Source organism: Neophocaena asiaeorientalis, unplaced genomic scaffold, assembly GCF_003031525.2.
Source record: "Neophocaena asiaeorientalis asiaeorientalis breed wild unplaced genomic scaffold, Neophocaena_asiaeorientalis_V1.1 scaffold417, whole genome shotgun sequence".
In the NCBI taxonomy this organism is placed as follows: domain Eukaryota; kingdom Metazoa; phylum Chordata; class Mammalia; order Artiodactyla; family Phocoenidae; genus Neophocaena; species Neophocaena asiaeorientalis.
Genome location: NW_020175387.1, coordinates 1146349 through 1173464, shown reverse-complemented (window position 1 = coordinate 1173464; position 27116 = coordinate 1146349). Strand labels below are relative to the sequence as shown.

Genomic DNA, 27116 nt, shown 5'->3' with positions numbered 1-27116 from the left:
CGGGGGGGGGGGCAGGGATAATGGCCTTGGGTTCTGGAAGTCCCTGGAAATATGTGCAGAATTTTGCACTTGCGGAGAATTTTCTTCGGAAAGGGTCTTTCCTTGGCGTGACGTCCCGCCGCCCCTTCCCCAGAAGGTTTAGAACTACTTGGGTAGAGAAGGACCGTTCACTTAGGGAAATGTACTGAAGGATTTTAAATTGGGTGGTTCCTCCAGAAAGGATAGAGACGATCTTTTAAAGGTGTTTCACTGTTAGCTGAAAACCTTTATTTTTAATGTTTGATTTCACAATTTTGAAATTTGAACTTCTTCTGCGCATTACTTCTCTTCTGATGCATCCTTGTGATTTAAGGGAGCATGATGAACATTTGAAATCAAAATTGTGATGGGCAGGCGGGTTAATAGTAACCTTGTAGGAGAAAAGATTGCAGCATTGTTCCTGGTGGCTATTTCTTCTCCGTCCTTGCTTTCTTAACATGATTCACACATACTGTTGTGCATTGAGCTGTAGTAGGAAAAAAAAAATATTTTTTAATAAAGCCATCAAAACCCAGACATTTTGCATCTCGATTGTTTTGTAAAATGGCAAGTTTTTCATTTTTCACTTTGCCTATGTTTTACTGCAAAACAGAGATAACACATACCACTTGAACTGTAGATTTGCTGCCGTTTGCAGCAGGCCTGTATTAGATTTGTGAAACACTTAAACGGCAAACTATGTGATGTCTGTTTTTTTTTTTTGTCCTGCTATGTTTTCAGCCCAGGGCACCATTGCCACGTTCCATTGCATGGCAGTGTAGTTGAAGTTTATTCCTAAGTGATCATTAGTTGGTAGGATATAGTGCAGATTTCCTCACACATCACTAAATTTTTCCTTAAAAACCTGTGTTTTGTATTTGTAAAAATGTTGCTGTATAATCCAAGTATGTACTGTTAACTTCAGATATACTGCCACGTAATTTCTTTTTTTTAAAGATTTAATTTTATTTATTTTTTGGCTGCGTTGGGTCTTTGTTGCTGCGTGTTGGCTTTCTGTAGTTGGCGGCGAGTGTGGGCTACTCTTCGTTGCAGTGCGTGGGCTTCTCATTGCGGTGGCTTCTCATTGCGGAGCACGGGCTCTAGGCACACGGGCTCTAGGCACACGGGCTTCAGTAGTTGTGGCACGCGGGCTCAATAGTTGTGGCTCGCGGGCTCTAGAGCACAGGCTCAGTAGTTGTGGCACACGGGCTTAGTTGCTCCGCGGCATGTGGGATCTCCCCAGACCAGGGATGGAACCCATGTCTCCTGGATTGTCAGGCAGATTCTTAATCCACTGCGCCACCAGGGAAGTCCCTGCCATGTAATTTTTAAGTTTCAGTTTTTTATTTGGAAGTAACTTCAAGTTTACAGTAGAGTACCAAGAATAAGAATAATACAAAGAATACTCATGTAACCTTAACTCAGAGTCACCAATTTATCATTTGCTTTCTCTCTGTCACACACACATAATATTTTTTTTCTGGATCATTCGAGGGTCAGTTATATACATCATCGTCTCTACTCCTACTTAATTAAGCATGGAAAACCATATAAATTAAACATTTTAGCTTACTTGGCTTGCCTGGAATGAAATTCTAGGAAGGAGTGGCTTGGTCTGATTTTCAACAAAGAATAAGAATATCAAAAATATCAAAGGTGTTCATCACCATTATTAGTATATAAATAATACAGGAATTGAGACTGAGTGGTTTTCCTGTGTTAGGATCAGGTTCTGGAAGATACAATTGGCCGGTGTGTTGGGGTTTTTTCCTTGTAGTTAACCTCCTCTTTACTTCTATTACTCTGTTTTCTTTTCTTTTGTATACTTTGAGCACTGGATATCTGATCATTTATGTATGCAGATCATAATAAAGAAAGGGGAAAAGTCTAGATACTGCAAAATTGGATTTTGTTAATATTAGACTGAATAGTGGGAGACAGGCTTAGTATAATCAAATCATGTATAGATATACTTGTGCTTCTTCTAGATACTCAAGAAAATATTAGATGAGTGTCTAGAATCCATAGTAATTATAATTTATATTTGTGTATGATTGATTTTGAAGAAATCCCTGAAGTTCTATATAGAATCCTTGCCATTATGTTGTTTTAGAGGTCAAGCCCTTTGTTAAGGAACATTTTTAAGGAGTCGAGCTTTTATTTATAGTTTAACATATAATGGAAAGAAGGGGACTTTGAACCAGACAAAACTGAGTTTTAATCCTAGCAGTGTGACTGGGGAAGTAACCCAACTTCTAGAAAAATGGGGATAACACCTGCATCCCAAGGTGATGAGGATTAAATGAGCTAATATAAAAATGACAAAATATGGCACCTGGTATATATAAAATTGGTGTCTGGTAAATGTTAGTTTCCTTTTTTTCTTAGCTGGTATTATGTGGGGTTTTTCACTGGAATGGTTCATGGAGTGAGACTTCTATATACTTAGAATATTTCATAGGCTCTTAGGAGATAGTAAAATTCATACTAAATAGTTTTGATTTTCTTACATAAAAATAATTTTGGGGGGTACCTACTTTTAAAAAGAAATTAAAATGAAAAGCTTTTTTTAAAACACTTTTTAAGGAGCCCATGAATTTTTTAGAGTAAGAAGCTTTGAGTTGGTATTTAGTTTTGTAGTAGTTTGGAGTGTAAGAATGGGGATAGTAAATGTTTTTGCTTTTCATATTGTCAGGTAAGACATTTAAGAGAGGATTGCCTGTCAGTCGTGGGTTGGGTGCCAATATAAAATTTATAGATATGTTAATTTAATAATGCCATTTTATAAAGCAGGATTTAATTGTTGAGGATTTTATAGATTTAATTTTGCACAGCTTTCAATTAATCAGATGAGCAAATTTTAATTCATAATAAAAGCAGTGAGTGATATCAGCAGTACATTTCAGATACCTGTAGGACCTTTAATTCTTCATGAGTGGCAAGTCTTCTCCAGTGAGTAGTGCCTTCTCTCCATAAACTGCCCTGCCTGTTTTCATTTAGTAGCTTGGAATCTGGAACTGCATGTTCTAATGTGCCTGACTGGATATCACTGTAGGGCATTTTTGGGACATGTGAATAGGTTTTTCTAAAAGTACACAGTTGTAATTGGAATAAATGGTAGCTGGAAACTTTTGACAGAAGAGGAAGAGGTGGATTTTATGAAACCGTGGGTAGTATAAAATGCTCTGCATTTTATTGATATGACTTGATATTTTATCAAATTCTTTTAAATATAGGACAGTAGACCTGGCATGTCTTTAAGTAAGACATGAAATGTTGAAGAGTTGTGCCACTGTGGGCATTCCAAATTGCCTGTGGTATAGTTATAATCTTTATATTGATATAGATCTAATACAACTTGTTTGTGGAAAATAATATGTTCAGAATTTTTATCCAGTTACCTTACAGAGTACTGTTACAGACATATTAGTTTCATGTTTTAACGTATACAGATTTTTATAATTGTGAAGGAAAGGCTTACGGAATATTTAAAATTGTATGGTCAGTTTTGAGTGAATACGTGCTTTCATTTGTGCTTTTTCATAAAACTGCTTTATGTATACCAGAAGATCAGAACTTTAAAAAATGTACCCCTATATCTTATTGTGCCTACTTCTCAGGATCAGCCACTAGTATTACCAGAATCTAATACTGAAGAAACACGTACAGGTCTATAGACAAGGATTTGTAATTTTTAGAGGCTTACATAAAATAAAAAACAAAATGAGATTTCTCAAATTTGGTAAATTCTTACTAAATAATGTTAAATTCTGGAAAATAAGGGACATTAGATCACTGAGATGCTTTTAGTGGTTTGTTCATGTTCTAATGTCCAAATGAATTGTTTTCAATTAAAAAAAAGAAAACTGGCTAGGTTTGTAGTTTTAGTTGTAGATAGTGTATTTTAATACCATTTGATTAATGCTACACTTTTTAATGATGTCATCTTTTGAATAGAGTGTAAATGTTTAAGTTTCATAATTTACTCCTTTCAAATTCTGTTACTCTTTTGCTTGTGTTGAACAGGGAATTGACTTTTTTTGGTCTACCTAAATATATTAATTAATACCATAGAATTATAGAATTTGAGTTGAACGGAAGTATCTTATTTATTGTTACAAATTACCCCAGAAATTAAGAACTTAAAACAAATATTTATTATCTCAGTTTCTGTGGGTTAGAAATCTGGGTGCAGCTTATCTGGGTGCCTGTGGTTCAGGGTCTCTTAGGAGGTTGCAGGTAAGCTGTCTTTGGGGCTGTAGTCTCATCTGAAAGCTTGACTGGGGGAAGATCTGCTTCTGAGTCATTCATGTGACTCTTGGCAGGATTCAGTTCCTTGGGGGCGCTGGACAGAAAGCCCCAGTTTCTGTTGGGCTGTTGGTCCAAGGTGTCCCTCAGTTCTTTGTCACGTAGGTCTGACCACAGGGCAGCTCACAATATGACAGCCAGCTTCCCGCAGACCAAACAGGTGAGAGAAGGAGAGCAGGTGACACCCAGGAGGGAAATGATGGTCTTTTTATAACCCAGTCTTGGAAGTGGTAGCTCATTATTTCTGCTGTATTCTATTTGTTGTTTGCCTACCAAAGGACTTACATTTACTTTTTAAAGATTAAAAAAAAAAAAAAAAGGAAGAAAATAGAAGCAAGAGAAAGAACTCAAAGATACATAAAGCAATTTACCAAAGCTCAAAAGGTAATCTCCTGAAGCGGTTTCCCTGGTGGCACAGTGGTTAAGAATCTGCCTGCTAATGCGGGGGACACAGGTTCGAGTCCTGGTCTGGGAAGATCCCACCTGCCATGGAGCAACTTAAGCCCGCGCACGTCACAACTACTGAGTCTGCGCGCCACAACTACTGAAGCCCATGTGCCACAACTTCTGAAGCCCATGCACATCACAACTACTGAGCCTGCACTCTAGAGCCCATGAGCCACAACTACTGAAGCCCGTGTGCCACAACTTCTGAAGCCTGCGCACCTAGAGCCCGTGCTCCACAACAAGAGAAGCCACTGCAGTGAGAGCCCCGTGCACCATAACAGAGCAGCCCCCACTCTCAGCAACTAGAGAGAGCCCGTGTGCAGTAGTGAGGACCCAATGCAGCCAAAAATTAGATAAATGGATAAATAAATTTATATATAAAAAAGGTAATCTGAAGAGCTTGGACTAAAACTTAAATTCACTGGTGCTCAGGCTTTGTGCTATTTCTACAAATGCGATTCTCTTGGAAAATACAAAAACTGGTACAGATGGTGAGGTCACTATTGTAAGAAATAATTGAGGAGCTTCCCTGATGGCGCGATGGTTAAGAATCCTCCCAATTCAGGAGACACGGGTTTGAGCCCTGGTCCAGGAAGATCCCACATGCCGTGGAGCAACTAAGCCCACATGCGGCAACTACTGAGCCTGCGCTCTCTACGGCCCGTGAGCCAAACTACTGAGTCCGCGTGCCAAACTGCTGAAGACCGTGCTCCTAGAGCCCATGTTCCGCAACAAGAGAAGCCACCAAAATGAGAAGCCCACATGCCACAACGAAGAGTAGCCCCCGCTCGCCGCAACTAGAGAAAGCCCACGTGCAGCAACAAAGACCCAATGCAGCCAAAAATAAATAAATAAATATTTTTTAAAACAAAGAAATAATTGAAAATTTTGAAAGTCATTTTGAATTGACTCTAGTTTGTCATTTTGAAAAACTTGTAGCCATATATACATATATACACACACACACATATGTATATTCATATGGTATCTGTGTGTATATATGTATTTCCAGAACCTTTGCTTCTGAGGGAAAGTTCAGTATTAAAAATTTTATAGCATAAAAATTTCTACACAAGTGATTGGATTTAGCTCTTTTGGTATATGTCAAAATTGTGTTGTTGCTTTTTAGATAATTTTTTTGGGGGGACTGTACATAATTTTTAATGTAACTTTTCCCATTACAAAATCCCATTATTTATTGATTTATTTGGGTTTTCCTGCCCTTTTTTTTTTTTTGCGGTACGTGGGCCTCTCACTGTTGTGGCCTCTCCCATTGCGGAGCACAGGCTCCAGACGCGCAGGCTCAGTGGCCATGGCTCACGAGCCTGGGCGCTCCGCGGCATGTGGCATCCTCCTGGACCAGGGCACGAACCCACGTCCCCTGCATCGGCAGGCGGACTCTCAACCAGTGCGCCACCAGGGAAGGCCCCTGCCCTTCTTTGATATCTATTTTTAAATTAAGTGTAGAAGACATTTGCTATATGAAAAGAAATACAACCATGGCGAGGAGGTTAGACCCATAAGGAAACAAATCCAAATGTAACAATGGGATGTGTCAGGATGGTAATTTTCTTTTCGAAAATTTTATGTAAAAATTTGATATGCATGCTATTTTTATAATGATGATAATAAAATCAGAAACAGGGAAAAAAGTGCAACTAGGTACTCTCACTATGTGCTCTTTTCCATACTACCTAAGAGAATATGTGTGTGTTACATCTTCTTTAGGCTTAATTTATCTTATAGAGGAGGGGAAGAAAGCTGTTTAAAACGTTACTGGAGCAAGGGAAGTATATATTAAATATTAATCTGAAACTTTTACATTGTTTTAACAGCTTCACTTTTGCTGAAATTGTCGTAGAACACTAGAACCAGAAGGGACGTTGTGCAGCCTAGATCTGCACTGTCCAGTATGGTGGTCACTAACCACAGGGTGGCTATTCAACTTTAAATAACATTAAAGAAAATTTAAAATTTACTTTCTCAGTTGTTCTAGCCAGATTTCAAGCGCTCAGTAGCCACATGTGTCTAGTGGCTACCGGTTTGGACAGCAAAGATATAGAACATGTTTGTCATCATAGAAAGTTCTACGCTGATTTCGATCTACTCTATTTTTTGTATTTGATTTTGGTCACGGGCATGTGTTTAAAGTGCTAATCATTGCGATTACCAACTAAGTTGAACTTATTTCTTCATTTTCATTTTCTAGTTTTTGGAGCCGTGAGGGATACAGCAGTTTGGTCAATATTGTTTTAACATGCTTCAAATAAATCAGGTGAGTTTGTGTTAAGGCATGTCACACTTATATGGTGCTTGGGCCATAAATCGTGGAGCATTTTAACTCAGCTTTTCTATAACCATAACCTGCCCACTGCTTTATAGAGCAGTTACATGCTATATATTCATCATAGGAAGACTGCAGGGCAGGTTGTGTAAGGATTATAGTGATAGTCCTGAAAGTTAAGTTTTAAGTGTGCAGAGTAGAAGGTTTTTCTGTTCTTTTTGATGTCACATCTCCAGGACTTGTTGATGTGTTCAGAATGCTTACAGTTATGATCTAACTTCAGTAGGTGGCAGTTCTGCCGACCGAAAGCATTTCTAGTGACACATCTTGCGAAGTGGTTGTATCAGTGTGTTAAAAAAAGAGTCCTTTTCTAGGGCACTGGAAAAGGCTGGAAGAAAGTGGTCTGCTAAATAAACTATAGCATACAATGCCTTAGACTTACTGTAGAAATATTTTTCTTAGGTCTTGACATTTCTCCAAGAACTTTATACATTTAATCTTATCCTTTCTGCACATAAAGGGCATTGTATCATAACTATAATATTAGAAAGCACTTTGATTTATTTCACATTTGCAAATCAAGAGAGAAGAAAGTAATTTGATTGCAAGAAGTAGTTAATTCTTTTGTGATTTGAGGAAGTAATACATGACCCCTCCCAGCCCCCGCCCCATCCAGCTCACTTGGCCTAAGAAATCTCCAGTTCCTGTGTATCACACACCATCTCTAAGCAAATGACTTCTCAGTTTATACCTGGTCTAGACTTCTTTTCTGAGCTCCAGACTTAGGTAGCAGTTACCAACTTGATCTCTTAACTTGGATGTCTTTATGCATCTCAGACTTAACGTGTGCCCAGGAAACAATCTAAATGCTTCAGTCACACTAGACTCTTTCAGGTCTGAGGTTGAGCCAGGTCGCTCCAGCTTGACCTCTTTTCACCCACCCTGTGCTTGGTTCACTTGACTCCCAGGCCCAGGATTTGCCTCATAGCACCCTGCCTTTCTATTTAATGACATCCTGACATTCAAAGTTGTATTAAAATGTGTAATATTATTTAACGTCTGCCTTCCTTGTTAGATGTTGTGCTCCGTGAAGGGAGTGACTTTGCTTGTGTACTCCTATATCCCCAGGGCCTAGAATAGTTCTTGTTGTATATGATTTTCATGTATTTGCTGAACGAGTGGATGAATGGTGCCAGGGTTGTCACTAAAGCAAGGAGATCTCCATCCTTGTCAGCAGTAACCACATAATTGTGTTGTCCGTTTTGGTATTATATGATGCTGCTTTACACAAATGCCATTAATGTAAAATCTCTCCCTTATGCACAGTCTTTGATTTTCTCCTTGAACTAGACAATTTTCTTGTGCCACAAGTATTGCTTTCATCAGTGACGTTACTAACATGGGCTAAAAGGAATCATACTGTGCTTAGTGCTTCCTGTGCCTTCATGGTTGCTGTCAAGTCCCATTAGATGCATTGATGGAGCTTTATGAGATGTGACATACAAACTGTGCTGTAGGTGTGAAGTTCCCCCCAAGTGACTGTACAGATACCTGCCATTAATTATATGGGTACAGTTATTCTACTATAGACAGATGGAAATGATCATTTTATGTCAGGCAACATCACTGAAAATTATAGTTGATAGATTAGTCCTAATGAGGATTTACAAACCATCTGTGCTACTGGTTGTGTTGAACCAGGCATTGCAAACAACTCCTAGGCAGTGTTCTGCATGGCCACAGCAGCTCCCTGGGCTTTGGCTAGAAAGTGTCCACAGTGCCTGGAGATATGCATGCTTTGCTTGTAACAGATACGTGTTCCTTGGCTTGCTTGCTTCAGGACCCTCTCTTGACTAAGTTTTCAAAACTTTTCAAGTCTGAGGGGAAAAGCTAACCTAATTTGGAATAGTAGAACTTACAGAGAAGACTTTGTTTTCATCCAGACTTAAAAGTCACATTGAATTCTTAAACATATGAGTGATTTTTCTGTTTTATTATGTTCACAGTGACTGCTTTCCCATTAGAGGTTTCTCAAGGTAAATGTGAAAAGGCATGAAAAGGCAATTGAAGCTGACACTCATCTTGAAGCAGTTGAGATTTTTACTGCATAATTTTCAATACTGTCTTTAGGATTAATAAATAAATTTGGGGAGGTCTTTTGTTAAAATGCCTGAATAGTACTAGCAAATTATTCCATATATGTTCCTAGAACTAATTAAAAACTAGGCTATTGAATACTAAGTTACTTGGTATCCTTTGTGATATTAATTCTGCCTGACATTATTATTAGGGAACATAGGAATGTTCCATGTTCGGCTACCATAATGACACATCTGCCTTTAAATTGTGCTCCTCAGGTTTACTTTTGCCTTTTAAGAGTGTGTGCTTTTATCCATGTACAATTCATGTAGAAAAATTAGGTGGTATAGATAAGTAAAAAGGAAAAAAAACCACAAGTAATTCCACTATTCTTTTACAGAAACAATCACTGCTAACATTTTGGGGTGTATACTTCTAGATTTTTTTTCTATGCAGGTATGTTTTTATGTGAATATATGTTATTTTAAAAAAGTGGGATTAGGTAATACATAATATCTGAAGTGACTTAATCCATAATTTGGAAGTACTAAGAGTTATTTAATCAAATCCTTATTGTTGGATAGATTTTGTGTTCTAGTTAGTGCCACAGTTAGTATTTTTTTTTTACATATACCTGTGTTTCTTTGTTCATTATTTTCTTGCAATTAATTATTAGAAATGGAAATACTAGTCAAAGGAGTATGCAGATTTTAAAGATATTTGATGCATAAATACCAAAAATACAAAATTACATCTATTAGAAGTTTATCAGGGGCTTCCCTGGTGGCACAGTGGTTGAGAGTCCGCCTGCCGATGCAGGGGACATGGGTTCGTGCCCCGGTCCGGGAAGATCCCACATGCCGCGGAGCGGCTGGGCCCGTGAGCCATGGCCGCTGAGCCTGCGTGTCCGGAGCCTGTGCTCCGCAACGGGAGAGGCCACAACAGTGAGAGGCCCGTGTACCGCAAAAAAAAAAAAAAAAAGAAAAAAAGGTTATCAGAATGGCTGTTTCCTTATTTCCGTGACAAATTTTCAATCTCCATCAATCTGTCTGACAAAAAGTGATATTTTAATTTGCATTTCTGTGATTTGCTTATATTTGTTCTTTTGTGTTTTGTCTTTTGTGAATTGTGTCCACTGTCATCTTTACCTTTTATTTGTAAAAGTTCTTTGGATTATAGCCCCTTGAGAGTTTATAATCATTAGTTTGTAGTTTTTTCATTCATTATTCAACAAGTAACTAATGGTAGCCTGTTTCCAGGATACCACTAAGTAAGAGTTTGGTGTATTTTGACCTTTCTCCCTGATGATTAATTACAAGCCCCTAGGGAAAGGAAGCTCATTTGAACATTGAGCTGTAGCAAATATAAATTGAGAAGGCCCATGTGCTGTGAAATACTATTTAAAAATTAGTGACCGAAATAGGGAAAATGTTTTGGGATTAGTTGGTGAGGCACACTTGACCGGGCAGTGTGTCCTAAGGTGTTGGGAAGTCTATGTTAGGCAGCTGTAGCCTTGGGAGAGCCCAGCAGCCAGGGATTAACAGAGGTTTAAGTAATGGTTCCTTTTAAAGAGGTTTGGTAATCAGCCGTTAGGAACACAGAAGCTAAGGGGGAGCTTTTTTTTAAATATAAATGTATTTATTTTATTTAATTTTGGCTGTGTTGGGTCTTCATTGCTGTGCGTGGGCTTTCTCTAGTTGCCGCGAGCGGGGGCTACCCTTTGTTGCGTTGCATGGGCTTCTTATTGCTGTGGCTTCTCTTGCTGCAGAGCACAGGCTCTAGGTGCGCAGGCTTCAGTAGTTGTGGCTCGCGGGCTCTAGAGCGCAGGCTCAGTAGTTGTGGCGCACAGGCTTAGCTGCTCCGCGGCATGTGGTATCTTCCCGGTCCAGGGCTCGAACCCGTGTCCCCTGCATTGGCTGGCAGATTTTAATCACTGTGCCACCAGGGAAGCCCTAAGGGGAAGCTTTAAGGCCTGAATCAAGTGGAGTAGGAGAACAGGGAGGACAGAACAATTTCAGTGCCAGAAGAGCGGAGAATCCTATAGGGCAAGAGGGAGCCAGGTGTTATACAGAAAGAATAAAGTTGTATCAAGGTGTACTGTAAAGTGTAAAGCCAGGGTTTGGTCATTAAGAAACAAAAACCTTAGAGTTTAAGGGATAATGATACTATCCTACAGGTTTGTTGTGAGGAGTAATTGAGATAACAAAGGCCAAATGCTTAGTGTTGGTTCTAGTACTCTTGCTACTGCTGTTGATATTACTATGACTGGTATTATTGCTATTGTTGCTCTGGAGATTGATGAGAAAGGAGGGCAAACATTTAAGTTGGTCATTAGAGTAGTTGTTGGGGGGAGTGAAGCACTTTGGACGTGTCTCAAGCCCAGGTCAGCTTCAAGTGCTCTCCTTCTCTTTCCTGCCATATGCGCTGGAAACTCTATCCTTTTCGCTTTTAAAAGCTGCTGATACTTACTCTTAGTTTTTCTCCAAGTCTGGCTTTGGAGTAGGATCTATTTACAATCTGCCTATCTCTCTTGAAGTCATAGGATTTAGTGTACAGTTACTGGATTAAAAAAGTAGTAAACACAAGGAGGTTAAAACGTTTAAGAAGGATGTTGGCTTTTTGCCATGTTGGCGTAACAAGATTTATCCTCTTTGTAGCCAGCTTCCAAGATGGCCCCCAGTGATCTCTGCCTCCTGGTATTTACACCATTGTGTAATCCTCTCACACATGTTTGTGTGGCCAATAGAATATGGTAGAAGTGATGGATCGTTTCCAAGGATAGGTTATGAAAGACATTGTGCCTTCTCCATCCTCCTCTCTCTCCCTCAGTGTCACCCTGCATTGCTGACTCTGAGAGTAGTTAGCTGCCGTGTTGTGAATAGCCCACTGGAGAGGCCCACATGGTGAGAAATTGAGGCCTCCTAACAAGGAACCAAGACCTTTAGCTAACTGTGTGACTGAGCCTTCTTGAAAGCAGATCCTCCAGCCCTTGTCAAGCTTCCAGCCCTACCTAGACTGCTCTCCATCAACATCTTGACTGCAACCCCTTGAGAGATTCTGAGTCAGAACCACCCAGCCAAGCTGCTCCTTGATTGCTGAACCTTAGAAACTATGTGAAAAAAATAAATGCTTATTTTTTAAGCCATTAAGTTGGGGGTAATGTGTTATGCAGCAGTAATATTCTCTTTCTCCTTAAATAACTTGAGAACATATTAAATATGTGATCAGTGGTTTTTAGACATTGGATGACAGATGGCAGCAGGCTGTGATGCCTGAGAGAATAGAAACAAATGAGGTAAAGCCCTTCTATTGCACCAGTTTACAGTAGAGCCTGGAAGTTGTTTACAGGCTGTGGTGCGAGGAGGAATCAAAACAGAGCCCAATTTTGTTGGGATTAGGAAACAGAGATAAGAGTTTAGGAAAGCCAAGGTGGTGGTTAGAATTGTAGGTCAGAGTACTGGAGAGAAGGGAGCTTTGGGGGAGAGTGGCGAATATACGTTAAGGAGTACACTCAAGCACATGGCGTTCTGGAGAGCTGCAGAGGGTTCTTCTTGAGTCTTTGGCTCAGTTCTGATCTGTAGATGCATGGCAGGACCTACTCAAAGTCAGGGAAAGAACTACTGGAAAGCAGTAAGAAAACAGTTTCTGGAGCTCACACAAAACTGGGAATAGTTTGTGTCTCCATTATCTAGAGTGTAAATACCTTGTAATACATAGGGCATTGGAAAGAGTCTTCAGAAGGCTCCAAGTTATCCCAAGTAATTTAACTGTGCACCAGAACAAAGTCCAACACTGTATAGAGGAATACAACACAATTCAGAACCCAACAATGTAAAATTCCTAGTGTTTGTCATCCAATTCAAAATTAAAATGCTTGCCTCACCTTGAATAAGGGATAGAGCATCTAGACAGAAGATCAGTAAGGAAATAGAGGACTTGAACAACACTTTAAGCTAATTAGACCTAACAGATACATACAAAGCATTCAGCAACAGCAACATACAAATTCCTATTAAGTAGACATAAAGCATTCTCCAGGAATAGGCCATATGTTAGGCCACAAAACAAGTCTCAATATGTTTTGAAAGATTGAACTCATACAAAGTATCTTCTCTGTTCACAGTGGAATGAAGCTAGAAATCAGTGACAGAAAGAGTACCAAAAACCTCAACAATATGTGGAACTTAAACAGTACACTGTTAAATAACCAAGAGGTCAAAGAAGAAATCATAGGGGAAGTTAGAAAATAATTAAAGACAAATGAAAATGAAAACACAATATACGATAATGTATGGGATGCAGTGAAAGCAGTGCTCAGAGGGAAATTTATAGCATTAAACACCTACATTTAAAAAGAATGATCTCAAACAAATAACCTAACTTTTCACCTTAAAAGAACTAGAAAAAGAGCAAAATTAAACCCAAAGCTAGCTGAAGAAAGAAAATGATAAAGATTAAAGTGGAGATAAACAAAATAGAGAATGGGAAACAGTATAGGGAATCAGCAAAACTAAAAGTTGGTTCTTTGAAAAGATAACTAAATTGACAGATCTTTAGCTAGACTGACAAAAAGAGCAAAGACGAATATAACTAAAATCAGAAACGAAGGTAGTTACATTACCATGACCTTAAAGAAATTAAAAAGATTATGAGAGAGTACTGTGAACAACAATTTGGATAACCTACATGAAATGGACAAATTTCTAGAAACACAGATTACCAAAACTGACTTAAGAGAAATAGAAAATATCAACAGCCCTATAAGAAGTAAACAGATTGAATCAGAAAAAAAAAAAAATCCCGGGACTTGCCTGGTGGCACAGTGGTTAAGAATCCTCCTGCCTATGCAGGGGACATGGATTCGAGCCCTGGTCTGGGAAGATCCCACATGCCACAGAGCAACTAAGCCCATATGCCACAACTACTGAGCCTGGGCTCTAGAGTCCACGAGCCACAACTACTGAACCCACAAGCCACAACTATTGAAGCGCGTGCACCTAGAGCCTGTGCTCTGCAACAAGAGAAGCCACTGCAATGATACACCCGCACATGCCTCAACAAAGAGGAGCCCCCGCTCGCCGCAACTTAGAGAAAGCCCGCGTGCAGCAACGAAGACCTGTTGCAGCCATAAACAAACACATTTATTTAAAAAAAACCCTCCCAAACAAGGAAAAGTCCAGGACCAGATGGCTTCACTGATGAATTCTACCAAACATTTAAAGAAGAATTAGCACCAGTCCTTCTCAAACTCTTCCAAAACATAGGAGAGGAGGCAATACTTCCTAATTCATTGTATGAGGCCAGTACTACTCTGATACCAAAGCCAAACAAAGACACCAGGGGAAAAAAAAAACAAACTACAGATCAATATTCCTTATGAATATGATGCAAAACCCCTCAACAAAATACTAACAAACTGAATCCAACAATATATATAAAGGATTATACACCATGACCAAATGGGATTTATTCCAGGAATGCAAGAGTGGTTCAACATAGGAAAATCAACCAGTGTAATACACTGCATTAATAGAACAATGGAAAGAAACCCTCACATGATCACCTTTCTGTATCAGTTGATACAGAAAGCATTTGACAAAATCCAACACCTGTTCATAATAGAAACACTCAAAAACTAGGAATAGAAGGACACTTCTTCAGCATGATAAAGGGCATTTATGAAAAACTCACAGCTAACATCCAGTTCGATGGTGAAAGACTAAAAACTTTCTCCTTATGTTCAGGGACAAGGCAAGGATGCCTATCCTCACCACTGCTATTCAACATTGTACTGGAAGTTATAGCCAGAGCAGTTAGACAAGAAAAAGGAATAAAAGACATCCAAATTGGAAGGAATAGGTAAAACTATTTTTATTTGTAGATGACATGTTACCATGTATTGATATATAGAAAATCCCAAAGAATCTACAAAAAACCAAATAGAGCTAAGAAATGAATTCAGAAAAGTTGTAAGTACAAGATCACACAAAATACAATTGTGTTTCTGTATACCAGCAGTATAGAATCCAAAAAGGAAATTAAGAAAACAGTTCCATTCATACTAGCATCTAAAAGCATACAGGAATTGAAAGACCTGTACTCTGAAAACTGTGCAACACTGTTGAAAGATATTGAAGAAGACCTAAATAAATGGAAAGATATTTTGTGTTTATGGATTTGAAGACTTAACATTAAGATGGCAATACTATGCAAAACAGTGTACATATTCAATATGATGTCTATCAAAATTCCAGTGACCTTTTTTGCAGAACTTGAAAAGCTGACCTTCAACTTATGGAATTTCAGTGGGCCTAAATAGCCAAAACAGTCTTGAAAGAGAACACAGTTGGAGGGTCCATACCTCCCCCATTTCAAATCATATTGTAAAACTACAGTAATCAAAACAGTGTGGTTCTGGCGTAAGGAAAGAGGTATAGACCAATGGAATAGAATTGAGAGGCTAGAAATAAACTAATACGTATATAGCCAACTGATTTTTGACAAGATTGCCAAGACCACTCAATGCAGGAAAGAATAATATCTTCAACAGATAGTTCTGGGACAACTGGATATCCACATGCAAAAGAATAAACCTGGATCCCTACCTCACACCACATAAAAAATTAACTCAAGATGGATCAAAGACCTAAATATAAGAACTATAACTCTTATAACTCAACAATAAAAAGGCAAGTCAGGGACTTTTCTGGTGGTCCAGTGGTTAAGAATCTGCCTTCCAATGCAGGGGATGCGTATTCGATCCCTGGTCGGGGAACTAAGATCCCAGATGCTGTGGGGCAACTAAGCCCCTGTGCACCACAACTGCTGAGCCCGCGTGCTGCAACTGCAGAGCGCATGTGCTCTGGAGCCTGTGTGCCACAACTAGAGAGCCCGTGTGCTCTGGAGCCCACATGCCACAACCAGAGAGAAGCCCACACACCACAACTAGGGAGAAGCCTGCATGCTGCAACGAAGAGCCCACGTGCTGCAACAGAAGATCCTGCGTGCCGCAACTAAGATCCGATGCAGCCAAAAATAAATGAATAAATATTAAAAAAAAAAAAAAGACAACCCAACTAAAAATGGGTAAAGGACTTGAATAGACAGTTCTCCAAAGAAGATGTACATATGGCCAACGTGCACATGAACAAATACTCAACCTCATTAGTAATTAGGGAAATGCAAATGAAAACCACAGTTAGTACCCCTTCAGGCTCACTAGGATGGTTAGATTCAAAGAGACCAACAATAACAAGTGTTGGTGATGATGTGGAGAAATCAGAACACCTGTACAGTGCTGGTGGGAACGTGAAGTGTTTCAGCTTCTGTGGAAAACAGTTTGGCAGCTCTTTAAAAAGTTAAACATACAATTACCATGCAATTCCACTCTAGGTGTATACCCAAAAGAATTGAAAACAGGTACACACATGTTCATAGTAACACTATTTACAATGGCCAGTTGGTAGAAGCAGCCCAAATGGATAGGTGACAGGGTAAACGAATTGTGGTACAAACACACCATAGAATATTATTTAGCTGTAAGAAGAGATGATGTACTGATACATAGTACAATGTGGTGAAGCTCAAAAACATTTTGCAAAGTGAAAGAAGCAGACACCAGGGTCACCTATTGTCTGATTCCATTTATATGAAGTATCTAGAATAAGTAAATCTGTAGAGACAGAGCACAGGTTGGTTGTCGTCAGGTCCTGGGGGTAAGGAGAAAAGGGGAGTAACTGCCTGGTGGGTACCGAGTTTATTTTGGTGTGATAAAAATGTTTTGGAACTCGGTAGAGGTGGTTGCACAACATTGTGACTGTACTAAATGCTACTGATGTCTTCACTTGGAAATGGTTAATTTGATGTTATGTCAATTTCCTTTCAATTAGAAAATTAAAATGCTTGCAAAGAAGCATGAAAATTTGACCCATAACTAGGGTAAAAAAAGATCAGTCAATAGAAAGAGACCCAGAAATGACAACGATGATTGACTTAGCAGACAAAGCTGTCAAAAGAGTTGCTACTAGTATGCTGTCAGTGTTCAGGAAGGGAGAAGAAAATACGAAAATGAAGAGAATAGAAATAAAAGATACAAAAATATGCTTAAATGGAAATTCTAGAAATGAAGAATGTAGTACCTGAAAGAAAAAGATACTTGATGGAATTAATAGCAGCTAAGACACTGTAGAAGAAAAGATAAGTGAGCTTGAATACGTAGGAATAACAACTATCCAAAATGAAGCACAGAGTGAAAAAACTGAAAATAAAATGAACAGCATCTGTGAGCTGTTGGATAATATATAGTCTAAGATAAATGAATTAGATTCTCAGGAGAAGGGAGGAGGAACAGGAAAATATTAGAACAAATAATGACTGAATATTTTCTGTGTTTAGTGAACTAAAAAAAACCCCCCAAAACAAAAAACTATAAACTCCATAGATCTGTAAAGCTCAATGAATCTGATTTGAAAGAAACATTTAAAAACCCACACTAAGGCACATCACAATCAAATGACTGAAAATCAGTGATAGTGAAAGGAAATCTTAAAAGCAGTCAGAGGAAAAAAAGACATGAACAGAGAAATAGAGACAAGAATGACAGAGTTTTTGTTGGACACTGCAAGCCAGAAAAGAGTGGAGTGACATTTTTAAAAGACTATAAAATACTTGTCAACTTTGGATTCTGTTCCCACTGAAAATGCTTTCCGAAAAGAAGTGACTTGTCATACAATGGAACTTATTTACGAAACAGAACTAGACTCACAGACATAGAAAACAAATTTATGGTTAGCAAAGGGGAAAGGCAGGGGAGGGATATATTAGGAGTTTGAGAATAACAGATACACACTACTATATATAAAATAAACAACAAAGACCCACTCTATAGCACAGGGAACTATATTCTATATCTTGTAATAACCTATAATGGAAAAGAATCTGAAAAAATATAGATATATAACTAAATCACTTTGCTGTGCACCTGAAACTAACACAACATTGTAAATCAACTATACTTCAATAAAATAAAAATTTCAGAGGAAACAAAAAAGTGACTTTTTTTGTTTTGTTTTTAAATTTTTAATTGTGGTAAAATATATTTAACATAAAATTTACCATTTTAACCATCTTTTTAAAAACTAATTTGTTTTTTTTGGCTGCATTGGGTCTTCGTTGCTTCATGCAGGCTTTCTCTCTATTTGCGGTGAGCGGGGGCTACTCTTCATTGTGGTGTGCGGGCTTCTCGTTGCTGTGGCTTCTCTCGTTGCAGAGCACGGGCTTTAGGCACACAGGCTTCAGTAGTTGTGGCACGTGGGCTCTAGAGCACAGGCTCAGTAGTTGTGGTGCATGGGCTTAGTTGCTCTGTGGCACGTGAGATCTTCCCAGACCAGGGCTGGAAAGTGTGCCCTCTGCGTTGGCAGGTGGATTCCCAAGCACTGCGCCACCAGAGAAGTCCCCCCATTTTAACCATTTTTAAGTGTATGGTGGCACTAAGTAGCTGAACAGTGTTGTATAACCATCACCATCACGAACACCCATCTGCAGAACTTATTGATATTCCCAAACTGAAGCTCTGTACCCATTAAAACACTAACTCCCTGTTCTCCAATCCACCAGCCCCTGTCAACCACCATTCTACTTTCTGTCTTGATGAGTTTTACTGCTCTCGATATCTCGTATAAGTGGAATTGTACAAGTCCTTTTGTGACTGGCTTATTTTACTTAGCATAATGTCTTCAAAGTTCATTCATGTTATAGCACGTGTCACAATTTCCTTTTTAAGGCTGAATAATATTCCATTTTATATATATACCACATTTTATTTATTCACTCATCCATTGGTAGACATTTGGGGTGCTTCCACCTTTTGGCTGTTGTGAATAATGCTGCATTGAACATGGGAGTACATATATCTGTTCAAGTCCCTGCTTTCTGTTATTCTGGGTCTATTTTTCCTGGAGTGAAATTGCTGGATCCTATGGGAATTCTGTGTTTAATTACTGTTTTCCATAGTGGCTACACAATTTCACATTCCCACTAATAATGAACAAGGGTTCCAAGTTCCCCACATCCTCACCAATACTTATTTTTTTCCTCCCTCCCTTCCTTCCTTTCTTTTTTTGGTAATGGCCATCTTACTAGGTGTGAAGTGGTATCTTATGGTTTTCATTTGCATTGCTTTGATACTGGTGATTTTAATACCTTTTCATATGCTTGTCGGCTGTTTGTATATCATTATTGGAGAAATGTCTATGCAAATTCCTTACTCAGCACTCCCCCACTACAAGAAAAATTATAATGAATGTCCTTCAGGGGCTTCCCTGGTGGCACAGTGGTTGAGAGTCTGCCTGCCAATGCAGGGGACACGGGTTCGTGCCCCGGTCCGGGAAGATCCCACATGCCGCGGAGCGGCTGGGCCCGTGAGCCATGGCCGCTGAGCATGTGCGTCTGGAGCCTGTGCTCCGCAACGGGAGAGGCCACAACAGTGAGAGGCCCGCGTACAGCAAAAAACAAAAACAAAAACAAAACAAAACAAAAAAAAGCATGTCCTTCAGGCAGCAGGAAAATAAAAAAGATGAAAAAAGCAGAAATGGTAATTACTTGGGTAAATGTCTAAGTTTTTTTTTATTGGTTTAATCTTTCTAAAAGGTAATTTATTGTTTAAAGCAAAAATATTAAGGTACTGTGTGGCTTTTACATAAAATTACAATGCATAATAACAGTAGCTTGAAGGTTGAGGGAGAAAGGGAAGGATGTTATTAAAGATTCTAATGCCCTTGATTAGGTGGTATAATATAAAGGTAGACTATGATAATTTAAAGGTGTATATAATAAACTCTAAAGCAGCCAGCAAAAGAGCAAAACAAAAAGTTATAACTAATAAGCCAAAAACAGTAGATAGAATTGCATATACAAAATAATTCAGCAGAAACCACGAAAAGATGAAGGGAACAAAGACCAGATGGGAAAAATATAAAATAAATAGCAGGATGATAGGCTCAAACCTAATGATATGTATAATCACATAAAATGTAGATAGTCTAGTGTTGCTTCAGCAGCACATATATTAAAATTGGAATGATACAGAGAAGATGTACAAATATGACACATAAATTTGTGTAGCATTTGATATTTTTAAAAAAGTAAATAGTCTAAACATCCCAATTTAAAGGCTGAAATTGGATTAAAAAGCAAGACCCAACCATATATTTGCCTGTAAGGAATAGTAACCATAAACACAAATAGGTTAAAAATAAAATAATGAAAAAGACATAACATGCTAACTTAGTTGAAAGAAACTTGGAGTTTCTTTAATAAAACTTGGTTTTATTAATATCAAAATAGATTTGAGAGCAAGGAATATTTATTACCTGGTAAAAATAAGATCATTTCATAACAATAAAGGGATCAGTTAATTAAGAGGACATACCAATGCTAAATATTTATGTACCTAAGCTCAAAACAAATGAAGCAAAAACTAATAGAAATTCAAGGAAACATTCACAATTATAGTCAGAGATTTCAGTAACCCCTCTCAATAACTGATATAACAAATGGACAGAAAAATTACAAAGATATAGTTAACTTGAGTAACACTGTCAACGTGACCTGGCTGCATTTACAGACCACTTTACTCAAGAAGAGCAGAATACACATTTGTTCAGAAGTTCACACAGAACATTTACCAAGATAGACTATATTCTGGGTCATAAAACAAGTCTCAGTAAATTCAAAAGGATTCAACTCATACAAAGAATCTTCTCAGATCACAGTGCAGTTAAATTAGAAATCATTAATAGAAAGATCCTTGGAAAATCCCCAATATTTGGAAATTAAATAGCATACTTATAAGTAATTCATGGTTAAAAGAAGAAATCAAAAGGGAAATTATAAAGTATTTTAAATTGAGTAAGAACAGAAGCACAACATATTAGAAGATGCTGTGAAAACAGTACTCAGTGGGAAATCTGTAGCTCTAAATATCTATACTAGAAAGGAAGAAAGGTCTCAAATAAATGACTTTAATTTCCACCTTAATAACGTAGAAAAGAACAGATCCCAAAGGAAGCAGAAGAAAATAAGAGATAATCTGAAGAACGCTATATGTAGTAAAGATACTGAAATTTGTACTTAAAAAATGTTCTCACAAAGAAAACTCCAGGTTCAGATAGTTTCACTGGTGAATTGTACTAAATACTATAGGAAGAGAGAATATCGATTCTACACAAACTTTTCAAAAATATTTGAAGTGGAGGGAATGTTTTCCAAAGACTTTGATGTCAGCATTACTGGGATACCAGAAGGAGACGAAGACATTCCAAGGAAACTACAGAACAATACTACTCACAAACATAGATGTACAAAATCTAAATAGAATTTTAGCAAATCAAATTCAACAAAATTTTAAAAGGATATTATGTCATGACCATGTGCGGTTTATCCCAGGAATGTAAGGTTGGTTTAACATTCAAAAAAATCAAATAATATATGTAATTCCCCACATTAATAAAGTAAACAGTAAAAAGCACACAGTCATTTCAATAGATGCAGAAAAATCATTTTGACTAATCCAGTAACCATCCCTGATTTTTAAAAAAGCCTTCAGTAAACCAGGAATAGAAATGAACTTCCTCAGTATGAAAATGGGCATCCATGACAAGCTTTGTTGGCTGATAATGTACTTACTGGTGGAAAGATTGAACACTTTTTTTCTAAAATTAGAAACAAGTTAGAGATGTCTACTTTCATTAGTCCTATTCAGCATTGTCCTGGAGGTTGTAGCTAGTGCAGTAGGGCAAGAAAAGGAAATACATGGTATTCACGTTGCAAAGAAAGGAATAAAACTGTCCTAATTCACAGATTACCTGATTTTCTATGGAGAAAATTTGATGGACTTCTACTAGACCTAATGAATAAGTATAGTAAGATTGAAGGATACAAGATCAATATGCAAAAATTGGTTGTACTTCTATACATTCGGGAACAATCTGAAAAAAAACCCATTTACAACAGTATCAAAAATATGAAATATATATATGGATAAATACAACAAAGTAAGTTAAAAGAATATGTTCAGTAATATAAAATACTGCTGAAATGAAAGGATACCTAAGTAAATTGAGAGATCCATTTGATCCTCATTATTCATGTATTCTGTATTTGTGAATTGGTGTATTGATAAAATTTATATGTAACCCCAAAATAATACTTGGAACGCTTTTGTGATCATTTGCTGACACCTGCAGAGTGGTGAAAAATTTGAGTTGCCCTTTGTGCGCAATCTGAACTGAGGCTGAACAAGGTGACAAGGTGACACTCTGCTTTCTTGTTTCAGTTCTCCTGCAATAAGCAAGCGTCCTTTTTTTGGTTTATTTAGTGCCACATTTTTGTGCTTTTTGTTGGTGATTTGGCTGTTTAAAATGGCCCCCAGGCATAGTGCTAAGTGCTTTGTAGTGTCCCTAAGCACAGGAAGGCTGTAATATGCCTTAGGGGTAAGATGTATGTGTTTAGATAAACTTCATTCAGGCAGGAGTTACTGTTGTGAGTTCAATATTAGTGATTCAACAGTATATATTAAATAAGGGATTTTAGCCAGAAACACACATAAAACAGTGTTATTTATTAATTGACTAACAAAAATGTTATGACCAAGGGCTTACAGGAACCTAACCTTTTATTTCCTCAGAAGCAGTGATTCAGTATTTGATAGTTCGCTGTTTGCAGGAACATTAAAAAACATAGCTATCATTGAGATATCATCATCCCAATAATGAGAATTGACTCTATGTCATGTACGCAAGTTGGAAGGCTCAACTTTGTTAAAATTTCACCACATTAATCTGTAAATTCAGGGGAATTCTATTCTAATCCTTGAAGGCATTTTTGCCTAAAATAATTTCACATGGAATTGCAAGAACTTAGAATATCTAAAACAACTTTGAAAAAGAACAGTACTGGGGAGCCAACACTGCCTAATTTCAAGAATTTTTCTAAAGCTGTGGTAAAAATTGCATTTGCATAAAAATGGACAAACAGATCAATGAAGCAGAATAGGTAGTCCAGAAATAAACATACTTACATATAGATAACTGATTTTTGACAAAACCACAAAAGCAATACAGTGGGAAAAATATAGCCTTTTCCACCAATAGTGCTTGAACATTGGATATCAATATACAAAAACTGAAATTTAATCCATACTTTGCACCATGTAGAAAAATTAATTCAAAATGGTTCAGAGACCTAACTTTGCAACCTAAAGCTTCTAGAAGAAAACACAGGAGAAAATCTTTGAGACCTCAGGTAGGTAATGATTTCTTAGATACAACACCAAAAGCACAATCTATAACTGAACAAATGGATACATTAGACATTATTAAAATTAAAGTCTGCTCTTTGAAAGACTTGGTAAGAGAATGAAAAGAGACGCCACACCTACTAGAGAATGGATTTGAGGATATGGGTGGGGGGAAGGGTAAGCTGTGACAAAGCTAGAGAGAGAGAGAGAGAGAGAGAGGGTAGGGAGGGAGATGCAAGAGGGAAGAGATATGGGAACATATGTATATGTATAACTGATTCACTCTGTTATAAAGCAGAAACTAACACACCGCTGTAAAGCAATTATACTCCAATAAATATGTTAAAAAAAAAGAAAAGAGACACCACATACTGGGAAAAATTTTTTGCCAAGCATATTTCTGATTAATGACTTGTATTTAGAATATACAAAGAATTTCAGATAAAACAATAAGAAAAAGAAATGACCTAATTAAAAATATTCAGATAGACACTGTACTTCATATATATATATATATGTATATAATGTAGATAACATATAAACAAATGAAAAGATGCTCAACGTTATTAGTTTTGACGGAAATGCTAATTAAAACCACAATGAGATACCATTGCACACCTATTAGAATGGCTAGAGTTAAGGAGACTGACCGTACCAAATGTTGGTAAGGCCATACTATGTTTTAGCAGTGTTTAAATTCCAAGGTGGCTTCACTTGGAAAAGTCAGAGATTGTAGGCATGACACTATGGTCTGCTTTGAATCAAGTCCTTGGGCATCTTTCTGTCAGAACCTTGGTACATACTTTAGAAAGGACAACAGTAATTAAGAGTCTAAGACTTAACACTGTAAACTGTTTACAGCATTTGGTATGGCTTTGTAGAATAATTTTTTAGGTATAAAAGTTATGCATATTCAAAAAAAGTAAAAACAAAAAGGTGAAACAATGCAGTACTTCAAAGCAGAAAGTGAACACCCCCCTGCTGCCAGTCCCGCTTCTTTAATACATGCACGTTTGATTTAAAGAAAATAAAAATAAGATTAGACAATGAGCTGTTACAGCTTTTTTCATTCAACATTTTGTAATGTTTTCCCATGTCACTACATCATTCTTTTTTCAAAGCTGCATAGTCCATTGTAGCTTAGGTAGCCAGTCAATTATTGATGGATAAATATTTAGGTTGTTTATAGCTCTTGCAATTAGTCTTGCTATGTAGGTTGTCATTGTTTATCTTATGCTAGTCTTCCTGCAGTATGAATTACCTAGACGTACAATTTCTGTTTTAAAGATAGATGCAATTGAAAAACTTTAATCAATATTCCTAGATTGCCTGCCAAAAATGTGTACTTATTTATGTTTGTATCGATAGAATTTGCACCCATTTTCACACATCCTTGTCAGTACTTATATGATTTTTTTTCATTTTATCAGTCTTATGGGGTAAATTATATCTCATTGGAATTCAAATTTTTATTTCTTTAAACACTAGCTTTTTGAACAGATGTGTTTACTCAATACATTATATGAATTGATTGTGCATTTTTTTCTGTTGGATTTTTTTAAAAAATTGATTTATGTCATCTTCATATTTTATGGATTTTATTTTTATCCTCTTCAGTTTTTCTTCACGTTACAAGTATTTCTTCCCTAGTTTGTTGACTGTTTTTTAGTGTCATTCATGGTGTGTTCTGCTCTATAGAGGTTTTACATTTTTTGTGTTGTTAAATCTGTCAGTTTATCCCATTATGTCTTTTAGGTTTCTTATCTAGAAAAGCCTTCTATGTTACAGGATTATGACAAATATTTAGCCAAGTTTTCTTGTGCTTTTGTCATATTTTTATATTCTGCATTTGAATACTTTTGGAATTTATTTTTGTGTCTATATGAGATAGGAACTTTAATTTTTCTTAATTAACACAATTATAATAGAGCAGTTTGATCCTTGGGTGGTGATTTTGCTTGGACCACCTTAGGTTATGGTCTAATTTGAAGTTATAAGGGTTGTTTTAGTTACAGCTATGGACAGACAGTTATATTTCTGCTAGAAGGCAAGAACCTGTGGAAGGTAAATTCCTTGCTTTTTTGACTCTGTTTTCTTTCTTTTTATTTTACTTGGGAATTAGGAAGAGTCCCTTCCAATAGCAGGGAATAGGGAAAGGGGAGCCAGCAAAGAGACATAGAAACTGTGTCCAAGTCATTTTCTGTGACCAGGGATGGAAACGGATTCTTCTGTGGAGATACTTGGCTCGGCAGGTGAGGTAGACTATGATTTACTAGCAACAGCTCTGGCCATGATTTAACTACCTTAAAAATGTTGCTACTCTAAGTTCTGGCTTAGGAAACTTGGTGTTTTGGTGGATTCTGGTCACACAGTTTTTTCTGCTGTATCCTATTCTGCATTTATAGTCTGCTAATGATCTTGAATTTGCCAGAATGTGATGTGTTTATTGCGCTTTCTCCTGCATGTGTGCTCTGGAAAAGCCTGGACTGTCTTTCTCTCTTTCTTCCTTGCTAACTTGGTGAATGCCTACTTTCCTTAACTAATCTAATCAGCACCTCTTTAAACGTACCTTGCAACACCCCGTTCACCTAAGGAGTCCCTTCTAACAGCCTTACTATAGAACTTTTCATGTTGTAGTTTAGCGTATTTGTTTCTTGTATGTGTCTGTTTTTCAACCAGACTCTGAGCTCCTTTGGAACAGGGATTTTGCCTGTTAATTGAAAACTGTGAACTGTATTATCTTGGTATATTTTGAAGATTCAAGTCCCACAGAGTCCAGGACATTTTATAAAGATATAAAAACAATCTATCTGAAAAGATTTATGTCTCTGTTTTGCTGAGGGTGCAGATCCTGTTATTATGAAAAGCTATTTTACCAGTGTTACGTATCAAAGTTAGGGAGAGTTACATGTAAACAAATTTTATATCAACAAAGGTAGAATATTCCCTAACAAAAACATGAGAAATCTTAAATGTAATTTATATCACACTTGGGGATTTTTCAGTGGAAACAAACTTAATATGTTATAGTAAGTCGAAAAAATAATAAATACATTAAAGAAGTATATTTGTATGAATAAAATCAACGTATCCTAACGAACATTTTAACTCAGAATATTTTAACTTAGGAAGCCATGAAAAAAGTTTATAAAGTATCTCTGTATGCATATTTGATGATAGTGTGCTTTAAGAGATTACTTATAAGCAGAATAATAATGCATTCTTATTGTTAACAGTATCTTATGTCATTTCATTCAACCAATACCATAGTCCACTAATATAAAAACAACCATTGTTTCTGTTTTACTGTCCACGAAAGTGAGATTTGAGTACTTTCTCAAGGTTACGTAGATATCAATCAGTGGCAGAGATATCCAAAACAGGTTCTTAAATAGATGGCATTTGTTCTCTCAAAAGCAAAGTTTTAGAATTGTGAAATTCATTATCATTAATTTTATTTACTTCTAAGTAGGTATCTATTATTCCAGCCACCAAATTGACTTGAAGCCTGTTTCAAAATAGCTTCATTGAGGACATTCTTAAGTCTCTTGACAATGTATACTTATGCAACAGTGTACATATTTCTCACTTTTTGTACTTGTTGACTTTTCTAAAAAGTAATATATAAATTAAGTTGATAGATCCCAACTTCTTTTTTTTTTTTTTTTTTTTTTTTTTTTTTTT

General features: G+C 37.2%; 1 protein-coding gene and 1 pseudogene across 7 annotated transcripts in view; both read left to right on the top strand.

The window, feature by feature from the left end:
- Positions 1-27116, top strand: part of STAU2 (staufen double-stranded RNA binding protein 2) — a 305778-nt gene that overhangs the window by 1110 nt on the left and 277552 nt on the right. For 2 of the 7 annotated variants that reach the window (XM_024765752.1, XM_024765751.1), the window contains exons 1-2: positions 6988-7048; positions 25555-25684. In XM_024765752.1, coding sequence (XP_024621520.1) covers positions 25645-25684 — 40 coding nt within the window. In that variant the 5' untranslated portion in view covers positions 6988-7048; positions 25555-25644. Of the gene's footprint in view, positions 1-6980; positions 7049-25554; positions 25685-27116 lie in introns of those variants that run through there. The other 5 variants (XM_024765757.1, XM_024765756.1, XM_024765755.1 and 2 more) reach the window with 4 other exon arrangements.
- Positions 20179-20271, top strand: LOC112413724 (uncharacterized; annotated as a pseudogene).